This window comes from Aspergillus foveolatus (assembly GCF_047715535.1).
Source record: "Aspergillus foveolatus strain CBS 279.81 unplaced genomic scaffold BDW70scaffold_128, whole genome shotgun sequence".
NCBI lineage: Eukaryota > Fungi > Ascomycota > Eurotiomycetes > Eurotiales > Aspergillaceae > Aspergillus > Aspergillus foveolatus.
In genome coordinates this window covers 22,295-31,850 of record NW_027396192.1, presented here as the reverse complement: position 1 = coordinate 31,850, position 9,556 = coordinate 22,295, and the positions used below count along the sequence as shown (strand labels likewise).

At 50.5% G+C, this 9,556-nt stretch overlaps 6 protein-coding genes across 6 annotated transcripts; 3 read left to right on the top strand and 3 right to left on the bottom strand.

The window, feature by feature from the left end:
• The first annotated feature begins 538 nt into the window (after positions 1 to 538).
• Positions 539 to 2,044, top strand: BDW70DRAFT_145225 (Zn(II)2Cys6 transcription factor domain-containing protein). The gene has a single exon (XM_073738394.1). It carries the CDS (start codon positions 551 to 553, stop codon positions 1,730 to 1,732), a length of 1,182 nt encoding a protein of 393 aa, XP_073591043.1. The 5' UTR covers positions 539 to 550; the 3' UTR covers positions 1,733 to 2,044.
• On the bottom strand, positions 1,820 to 2,596 carry BDW70DRAFT_164703 (uncharacterized protein; the record flags this gene model as incomplete). Its single annotated transcript, XM_073741530.1, has 3 exons — positions 1,820 to 1,930; positions 1,990 to 2,312; positions 2,401 to 2,596. The coding sequence occupies 3 exons, from the start codon at positions 2,594 to 2,596 to the stop codon at positions 1,820 to 1,822; spliced, it is 630 nt and encodes a 209-aa protein (XP_073591042.1).
• A 474-nt stretch (positions 2,597 to 3,070) lies between these two features.
• BDW70DRAFT_154367 (uncharacterized protein) lies at positions 3,071 to 4,048 on the top strand (the record flags this gene model as incomplete). Its single annotated transcript, XM_073739833.1, has 2 exons — positions 3,071 to 3,564; positions 3,607 to 4,048. The coding sequence occupies 2 exons, from the start codon at positions 3,071 to 3,073 to the stop codon at positions 4,046 to 4,048; spliced, it is 936 nt and encodes a 311-aa protein (XP_073591041.1).
• Positions 4,049 to 4,116: 68 nt separating this feature from the next.
• Positions 4,117 to 5,193, bottom strand: BDW70DRAFT_145223 (tyrosine-protein phosphatase). The gene is made up of 3 exons (XM_073738393.1): positions 4,793 to 5,193; positions 4,430 to 4,746; positions 4,117 to 4,384 (listed from the first exon to the last, which is right to left on the bottom strand). The coding sequence occupies exons 1-3, from the start codon at positions 5,162 to 5,164 to the stop codon at positions 4,237 to 4,239; spliced, it is 837 nt and encodes a 278-aa protein (XP_073591040.1). The 5' UTR covers positions 5,165 to 5,193; the 3' UTR covers positions 4,117 to 4,236.
• Positions 5,194 to 5,587: 394 nt separating this feature from the next.
• BDW70DRAFT_166380 (NAD(P)/FAD-dependent oxidoreductase) lies at positions 5,588 to 7,167 on the bottom strand (the record flags this gene model as incomplete). The annotated part of the gene is made up of 2 exons (XM_073741973.1): positions 6,488 to 7,167; positions 5,588 to 6,437 (listed from the first exon to the last, which is right to left on the bottom strand). Exons 1-2 carry the CDS (start codon positions 6,946 to 6,948, stop codon positions 5,588 to 5,590), a joined length of 1,311 nt encoding a protein of 436 aa, XP_073591039.1. The 5' UTR covers positions 6,949 to 7,167.
• Positions 7,168 to 8,035: 868 nt separating this feature from the next.
• BDW70DRAFT_145216 (SDR family oxidoreductase) lies at positions 8,036 to 9,524 on the top strand. The gene is made up of 4 exons (XM_073738392.1): positions 8,036 to 8,201; positions 8,258 to 9,038; positions 9,228 to 9,287; positions 9,459 to 9,524. Exons 1-2 carry the CDS (start codon positions 8,044 to 8,046, stop codon positions 8,946 to 8,948), a joined length of 849 nt encoding a protein of 282 aa, XP_073591038.1. The 5' UTR covers positions 8,036 to 8,043; the 3' UTR covers positions 8,949 to 9,038; positions 9,228 to 9,287; positions 9,459 to 9,524.
• The last annotated feature ends 32 nt before the right edge of the window (positions 9,525 to 9,556 follow it).

Sequence of the window (9,556 nt, the reverse complement as noted above, 5' to 3'; positions counted from 1 at the left end):
TCTGCTAGTTTTTTTTTCCTTTATTTTACTTTCTTCTATTCTGTCCAATTTTGATTTTAGGTTTTATTCTTGTTTATTTTATTTTATTTTATTTTTTTTTTTATTTTTAATTCTTTTTTTTTTTTTTTTTTTTTTTTTTTTTTTTTTTGGTGGATTTACTACATTCTCGCCGACATCTCCCCTACCCACAATGCACCTCAGATACGACTCTGTTCCCACTTTGCGAACAACTTACTGTAGCTGAAGTCATGACAGTAAGTTTGTGGTCGGCGAGAGTTCTGTGATACCATGTCTGCTGGAGACTTGCTCTATTTGACTTGATTCTGTTAGGTGCGTTAGATTAAAGTTGGCGAACTGTTCTATACAAGATCAGCCGTAAGTTATGGAGCTTGCCCAGTGATTACTCTGTTAAGTGATTAATGACTAGTAAACTGACCTATATTGGATCAATTAGTAATGCCCTGACTAGTCAAATTAGTTATGTATCGCAGTTATTCAGCTCCGTAATCCCAGCCCCTCCGTCAGCAACCGCCGGATCGTTCCCACCACAATGTCTTTACGACGCAAATCATGCAACGCCTGCTTCAAAGGCCGGCGAAGATGTAACCTCGCCTATCCGACATGCGAATATTGTCGAAAGACCAAGAAAATTTGTCAGTATGCGTATCCGCCTGTCAGCGTCTCAGGTAGTGAGCCGCACTCCGAGTCAGACAATAGCCCTACGGCTCCAGCTACGGGCGACGTCTCTTTCGCGGCGATACCGGATGCGTCCGGCAGCCCTGGTCTGGACTTTTTAGAGACAGGCACCATTGCAGACATTTTCGATCAAATTCAGCAGTTCCAGTACCCACCACTCCGCCGCAGATCTACACCAACCTGGACCCTGCCAAACACCCCGCCAAGTCTATCAAGCCTAACCCGGTTCCTCGGCACCCTCGGCGAGGTCTTGCCCATCCAAGGAAGCAGTCAAAGCTGGCAATGGCTTATCGGCGAGCTGAAGAGTTACCCTCCGCAGTTCGCCAAACAGGGCGAAACGATTTTCATTCATCGGCAGCTCTATCGCATGTCGATGCCACAGTCTATCCGAATGGCATTTGGCATCTCCTGTTCGTCGTGTCTTCTATCCGACGCAAACCGCAACACGTTATTCAAAGCCATCGACAGCGAAGTTAATGAGCTGCTGAACCATGCCGAGCCAGCGACCCTTCTTGATGATCTTGCAAGGTTACAGGCGCTCCTTCTCTACCAAACTATCCGGTTCTTCCAGGGGACCCTCGAGCAGCGATCAACCGCAGAACAACAACAAAGCCTCCTGATGGCGCGGGCTCTTCGACTCGTCTCCCGCTCACAAAGTGAGCTCACTGGCGATGCAGCGGACCGGCATGCGTGGGTCCTTGCTGAATGCGTCCGTCGCACTGCCATAGTGGTGTACATGCTCTACGGTGTGAGTTCGATATCCCGAGAAGGCGTTTGTGTGGGACTGCATACGCTAGCGAAACTGCCAGTCTCAACAGCAGTAGCGGCCTGGCATGCTATTGAAGAAGTGGGTGGGGAGGGTGCCGTAGACGGGACAATATCATATGAGGATTTTCTGGCATGCTGGCTTGTCTCTACGCCGCGACTCCTGGATCCGTTCGAGCGGTTGTTGATTGTTCCTTGTCGAGGAGTGGATGCGGTTGAGGCTTTCGATGGTCTGGCTCTGATTGGGAGTGGAGATTTGGCTATCGCTTGAGTTGGAAATGGTATGCTACATATGTACCTTTACCGTCGCCGCTCTTTCAGTGGGTTCCGGCCGCAATAGGTTTCCCAGAGCGCCTCTCTAGACAATCATGCGCTCCACCTGTACCACTATATCAAGGAGCATTTCACCGCCGCTGAGTTCCTGGAGGATACCGGCCACATCCTCGTTCGCTCTTGCCTGCTCGTAGTTCTACAGCGCGATCCTATTAGCACAAGAAAGAAACCAAAACCGGGGATAACTACTCATACCTGCAGACTCTGCCACCTGATCATCCCTAGAAAATACCCTTTTTGATCTTCGATCCCGCCCGCACTGGAGAAGGCCGCGGCCCCGGTACGCTGCGACACCACAGCGGCTTGGAGTTTCTTCCATGTCCGCTCTGTCTCGTGCTTCTCAATAACCTTGATAATCTGCGTGGCGCTCGACTCCGTAAATGGAACTGAAGAGATCCTGGTCTCAAATAACTCCGGGTACTCTGGGGCTTTGACAAACTGTCTTGCGACAGCTAGGAATTCCTGGAATGTGCGGGAATTGGGGTAGAACGCATGAAAAGAAGGCAGCTCATCCCACTCTGAAATACACGAGCTTTAGCTTCAGGCTCCATTCTCAAAAAGCTGTCTAAATGTGCAGAAAGGAATTTGCGTGAGTATGGAACGTACCTAGAACGAGAACACCGCGCCCGCTGCTCTCGTCAACAGGCTCGCCAGCATCAGCTAAAATCCTGCCACGAAAGAAAGACCTGAGACCGGGCACGCCAAGGAAGCGGGAAAAGAGCAGTGACGCTTGAGTTTGCAGCAGAGATTGTGTCTCAGGGTCTGTTTTGAATGTTGGAAGGAGAAGTTCTATAATGGCCATTCTCAATCGATGGGATGGCGGGATGGTTGGTTATCAAACAGATAATGCTTGGATACTATGCTTTATGATGAGCTAGATGCTGGGGTACCCGAGATAGCTGGTTACTTTGTCCTAGACGGGCTTTATATGTGATGTTCTGCGTGGTGTTTTATTGTCATACCTAGGGAGACATTGCTGACGGAATTAGGGCAAGTTGCGGGGTCCACATTTGCCCGCACCGCAGCCCGCAGTCCGCAACATACCAAGTAAGCCGGCATCTATATCGGAAATCAGTCTCATGAATTTGTCAGGCCCGCATTGTATGACAAATTTCTAACGGAAGCTCGTAGTTCTGCGGCTACTGAGTGCCCATAGCTACAGTTTTCAGGCAACGCAAAGGACTACTTAAGGACCCAATGTCCCGTCACAAGGAGAAGACCATCATCTTTCAACGGTGAATCATAGGAAAGCCAATCCACAAGTTCATTCACTGCCATGTCCAAAGTCATCACCGTAGTCGGCGCAACAGGGGCCCAGGGCGGCTCCGTGGTAACCGCCCTCCACGACCTTGTTGATCCAACGTACACCGTCCGCGCAATAACCCGCAATCCCTCCAGCGCCGCAGCTCAAACCCTTCTCGACAAAAATATTGAAGTCATAAAAGCAGACCTGCACGATCTCTCGTCGCTGGTATCCGCTTTCAAAGGAAGCCACGCGGTCTTCGCCGTCACGAATTTCTTCGAAAACCTCCCCACCCACGGCATCGAGGGCGCGATGGAGCTGGAAACGAACGCCGGGATTAATCTTGCAAAGGCGGCTGCGGCAACTGAGACACTGAAGCATTATGTATGGTCGACGCTGCCGGATTCGAAGACGAACTCGGAGGGCCGGATTACCGTGCCGTATTATGAAAGTAAGAACGCGGTCGACCGGTATATACACTCTGTTCCGGAGCTGCTGAAGAAGACGACGTTCGTCTGGCTTGGGTGGTATGCTGGGAATATGGCAGTTCCGCTGTATCATCCAAACAGGGTTTGCGCCTTTGGTGAGACTGGGGTTAGGAACTACGTGACCTTTTCGGGCGTGGATCCGGCAACGAAAGTCCCTCTTCTGGGCGACGAGAAGGTGAATGCTGGGTTGTTTGTCAAGGCAATTCTCGAGCAGCCGGGGAAGACGCTACCGGGAAAGATTGTTTCTGCTGTGCTCGAGCAGCGGTCTATTGGTGACGTAGTGGAGGTGTTTGGAAAGGTAAAGGGAGTGCAGGCGAGATGTGTGAAGATTGATAGGGAGGTGTATAGGGTGCTGTGGCCGGTATGGGGGAATGTCCTGGATGCTTCACATGCTTATCTCGAGGATGCTGGGGGGAAGGCGTTTAGTGCTAAGGAAGAAGAAGTGCTGACAAAGGAGGATTTGGGGCTTGATGGGCTGGCGGGGATTGAGGTGGCGTTTGAGAAGGTGCCCATGCTTGGCTGATTAACGATGCGATATAGCCTTCCATCTCCCCTTAGCTAGCCATATACTACTTGTCAAGGATCTCTACTGGATAAATCACCTGATTTCTCTTTCTTGGCTAGTCCTTGTACTAGTCCTTATAATAGCCCGGAGGTATGCTTAGATTGCCGTAGTCCTAGTTATCCGTGGTGACAGTTCAAAAACAGCGCTCAATCGGTGTCCTTGGCTGTAAAAGTCAATAAAGTCTGAATGAGCTCAATATTTTCCTCACTAGCACCACAGCAGTTCTTCAGGTACTGCACCATCCCACCAAACCGTTCCACCATCATCTGCAGCATAAGCAGCATCGCCTCCTTCCTAGAACACTATTAGTACAAGCCAGGGAGCACAGAGACTATGTACCTTGTCTGAATAACAATCCTCGCTCTCTTCAGCGCCTCCGTATCAGTAACCGTCGGAATAGCTTTCTTGATCGCGGCTGCAATCTCAGGCAACGCTGCTTCCAGTGCTAGCTCGCTTCGACTATACTCGTCTGCTATGGCATCGTCTGGGACCCCGGCTAAGGAGAGAAGGACCGCGAATACGACCCCTGTGCGGTCTTTGCCCATCGCGCAATGAACAAGAAATACATCGTCAGGGTTGTCGAGAATCAAAAATAAAATGTCCCGGATGACTTGGTGGCCTTCAATGAGGAGCTTGAGGTAGCCCTCTGCAATAGCCTAGGCATATCAGATCACATACTACTCTAATGTCCCAAAGACTCACTTTCTCCCCCTCCTCAAGATACCTCTTATACTTGTCCGCGAGTTGCTGGACTGAGAATCCATGCTTCGCTAGAGGAAGGTTCAGTACCTTGCATTGGCTGAGGCTCGACGTGCCCGTAAAGAGCGCTTTCGTTTCACCCGAGTTGGTGAGATCAATAACCGTCGAGATGCCCAAATCGCGGATTTGTATAGTTCCTCGTGAGGTGATGTCTTTCAGATGGCCGGATCGGTAGATGATGCTATCGCGGGTGAAGCAGTTGGGCCTGAGATTGCTGGGATAACCGCCGAAACTTCGGACGTTGAAGACACCGTCTATATCAATAGATACTCCTCTTTTAGCCAGAAAAGTGCTCTGTGGTGATGATTCAGTCATTCTGCAATGGAGTTGAGGGCGAATCAGCCGGCAGCGACCGCGGTAAAAAGGGGCTTTCTCCTGCAGCAGAATCCAGGTTGGCCCGCAGCCTTCGTATGACCCGGAACTTCAGATTTCCCGTCAGCTGCTGCAGGTGCCTGCCAGAATACATCTGTGACTTGGCTGTAAGACGCAAAAGTCCTTTTTGTCTCGGTAGAGAGCCCTGTAGTCCCGGAAGCGGCGACCAGTGTGTCTTGCGTCTCGCTTAGTTGAAGTAATACCTCCAATATTATGATCGCTCCAGATTCCAAATCTTCACTTATAAGAGACTGAGGCCCCCCAGGTCTCATTCTTTTACTCGGCAAGTACATTGCAAGTATGGCGCCTAAAGCACCATGGTCTATCGGAATCTATAAGCAGTCTTTGTCAACCATTATCTGAATTCTACAACTTCGCCTTCACCTTCCCCTCCCCAACACCCAATCCCCGAATATCAACAGCAGGCGTAGCCCCTCTTACTAAGTCTGCAACAACACTGCCCGTTCCCAGAGCCAACGAGATGCCCCATGGCCCATGGCCTGCCGCAACAAACACGCCGCCGTTCTTAGCGGTCTTGACACCACCCAGAGCCGAGTCTTCCACCTTGCTCACAAAGGGCACGCCGCGTTCCGCAACGGGCCGGAGACAGAGGCCCTCGCGGAGGATTTCCAGGTCATTCGTGTTGGCGATTTCATCAGTTGATTCGGTCTTCCCGACGGGGAGTTTGCCCATAAGTCTCACGGTGACATCCTTCAGTTTCTGCATCTCCTTCTCATCATAGTACCGCTCCTTCAAATCTTCCACCCGCTCCGGAACCGGAATCTCGCGACTGTTCAGACCCGCGATGTAAATCTCGCTTCCTTCACGAGAGAAGATCTCCGGACTGAATCCGCAGGTGGGCGGGTGCGTGGTGAAAACTGCGTGGCTTTCACCGTTGAGTTCCTCTTCGTGTCTTTCTGTGTACCGCGGAGAGCGGATGACCAGGGAGTATCCTGCTAATGGGTATATTGGAAATGTCGTTGTCGAGGAGGGGAAGAGAGATGAGAATACGCGAGGGGTCCAGGAGCCCGCCGCAATAATCAAGTTTGTGCAGGGGAGGACTGATTCGGTTTTTGTGGTGTGGTTAAGGATTTTTATGGCAGTGACCATCCCTGAAGAGTCGGTGACTAAAGAGGTTGCTCTGCTGGGTTGGTGCAGTTTCACGCCGCGGGAGACGGCTTGTTCGAGCAGAAAGTGTGAGAGGCGAAGGGGGTCACTGTGTTCGTCAGCTTTAATCTGAGTTAAGAGGGCTGAAAGTACACATACACTTGCGCCACACTTCCACCCTCGCTGATCTTCTCTAACGCCGTCGCCTTCTGCTTCGTCAACCACTCCGGCCCCTGTTCAAGGACAACCGGCTTCGTCGTCGCCGTCTCAGCGCGGCTTGTGCCAGACCGTAGCCAATCGTCCCCTCTTGCACCTCCCGACCCAGCATCCGTACTCCCCAAACTCAGCGCCGTCCCCTTCATATACCCCCACTTCTTGTCCCCGCCATGTTCAGCAGCTAGAGACTCATGAAGTGCGAAAGAGTACTCGCCGAGCGGGAGGAGAGACGGCTCAAACCAGTCTTTTGCCAGAAAGCCTGCGGCGTATCCGGAGGCGGATGAAAAAAGTGTGTTGCTGGATTCGATGATGTGAATTTGCGAGGCCCCGGACGGATCTTGTCTGGAGAGGTAGTAGGCGATTGAGGAGCCGATTATGCCGCCGCCAAGGATTATGGTGGGCATCTTGCTTGATTTTTTCCGGTATGATCCAAACTTCCTTGGTAAAGCGGTGTTGTTGCCATTGAGTTTCTTCAGTTTCCCATAGAACCGAGAAATTGACACCCTAATGTACCGCAGCGCAACGTCGAATCGGGCTCGTATAGGAATATGTATGTGTCAAGGCGTCGAAATGTGGTGTGGTGTGGTTTGCAGACTGTGGAGATAGCGCCCTCTCCGTATGACAGACGCGGATTCTTTGACCTGTTACGTTTTAGGCGCCTTTATCGTCGGCCTCGTCCCGGTTTTTGGGGTCCCAAGCCTGGAGGTGGACCGGGACGGTTGCCGGTCTCGCTGCCCTGGGAGTGACTCGGAAAACTGCTGTTTCCCGCGGGGATAAGCAGGAATAGTGAGTCTGGACTTGGGCCCGGGGAGGAAGCACCTAGATCGATCATCATCAAATGATATGATCAAGGAGATCGTTAACTATACTTTCTATGCCAAGTCATCGAGTTGGCTCCATACGGCCATCTATTCCAATAGGGATGTCGCCGGCTCTAGCGAATACGTTGAAGACCCTTTTAAGGGCGATGCCCCGCGACACCGACGCCACTACCACACAAACTACGCAGTCATAATCATTGCTTGATTGCGCGTATTTTCATTTCCGAACGTCAACTTTGACGCGTTTAACGCGGAGGACAACACACACAAACTGGTCGGGTGACCATACCGATAAAATAACTAATCTGTTTTCCCAATACTATCTTCACCACTCCCTCGATCAGCCAAGTTGGATTGTTATCCGTTTGGAAGGGCTGCTAGATCTCTGATGCAACTTTTTCTTGTTGGGCTTCGCTTCGCATTTGTATTTCTAGTTGCTTGACTTGTTGCATTAATTCATCAATTAGCCAAATGGTGGCCAGAGTTGCGCGATAAAGAGGGTAAGACGAGACATTGATATATAGTGGGCATCAGCGTTCTATATTGCTACAAATGGTCGATGACTATGAAACGCATTGGCTATAGACATGACGACTATGAGTAGATTTATCTAATTGGACCTTTTCCCATATTCATTCATTCAGAATTGTTGTCTGCTGTAGATCGTCTGGCTTGACAATGACCCCGCGACCCCTCCTCGGCTTGTTACATCATTTTAAACCTCGAGGTATCCCGCAATCTCTTCCTCCCTCTACCACAAATTCAGCCTTACAACCTTCACTCTTAACACTAGAAGTCACAATGGCCAAAACAATCATTGTCACTGGTGCCTCTCGAGGTACTTCTACCTACGTGCTTTCAAGCTTACTCCAATTGCTCGAGCTAACCGTCTAGGCATCGGTCTCGCCATCACAAAATACCTCCTCTCCGCTCCCCAATCGCACAACGTCGTCGTGATCGCGCGAAGCGTCGAGCCCCTCCAGGCCCTGAAGAACGAATACAAGGACCAAGTCGCTATTTTAAACGGAGATATTTCCGACTTCTCGCTCGCGACGAGAGCAGTCGAGCTCGCATTGAAGAGCTTCGGACGCATCGACGGCCTGGTCCTGAACCATGGTATCTTGGGGCAGGTGGGCAAAATTGCGACTGCTAATATCGAGGAGTGGAAGAAGGGCTATGATGTGAATTTCTTCAGCCTTGTCTCGTTCGTGCAGGCGGCACTGCCGAAGTTGCGGGAGAGCAAGGGAAAGATTGTGTTTACGAGCTCGGGAGCTGCGGTCTCTGCGTACCGCGGATGGGGGCTTTACGGGTCCACAAAGGCCGCAATGAATCATTTGGCTTTGAGCTTGGGTGAGGAGGAGCCGGATGTTACAAGCATTTCTATCCGGCCGGGCATGGTCGACACGGAAATGCAGAGGGAACTGAGGGAGGATCATGCGACGACACTCGAGCCGCAGGTCCATTCTAAATTTACGACAGTGCACAAGGAAGGGAAGTTGCTGAAGCCCGAGCAACCTGGGCATGTCATGGCCAAGTTGGTGCTTGATGCGCCTAAAGAGCTGAGCGGGAAGTTTCTTTCGTAAGTTTCTGCTCTAATTGTTACGGATAGTGCTAATGTAGGATCAGGTGGAACGATCAACAACTCGCGGCCTTCCAGGCGTGATGCTAGATTACTATAGACGAGTCAGCGAGACTCTTATAAACCAAGCCAGAACAAGATAGCAGAATAGAATTGATCAGCCGAAAGATGAAAAGCAGGTACATTTCTTAAGCATTAGATGCAGCGCATCTTCATACTTAGCATGGAATGTAGTTTGTTCATCACAAAAATAGAAGACAGAGAAAGAATGTCATTGCCGTACCTTTTCATGGTAGCTACGGAATGGCTGCTCGGCTTGCTGAAGAGCAAGGCTGTCCTAATGCTTTAAAATGTCAGCAATGACCAAGCAGGCGCTGAGTGGCATAAATTATGAGAGTGTGGTATCAGTGGTCCGTTTGGCTTGGACAGTGTACGTCACCATAAAATGGTCTGATAGGGGCGACAACGATGTTCATCATGGTAAAAGAGGGCAAGCAGAGTTGATTGAACATACCTTATCAGTTAGTCAAGAGCATAATGCCAAATTGCAGGTAATTTCTCAAAGAACATCACATTGAGATTTCTCTGTGGGAGATGAAAAAACACAAAGCC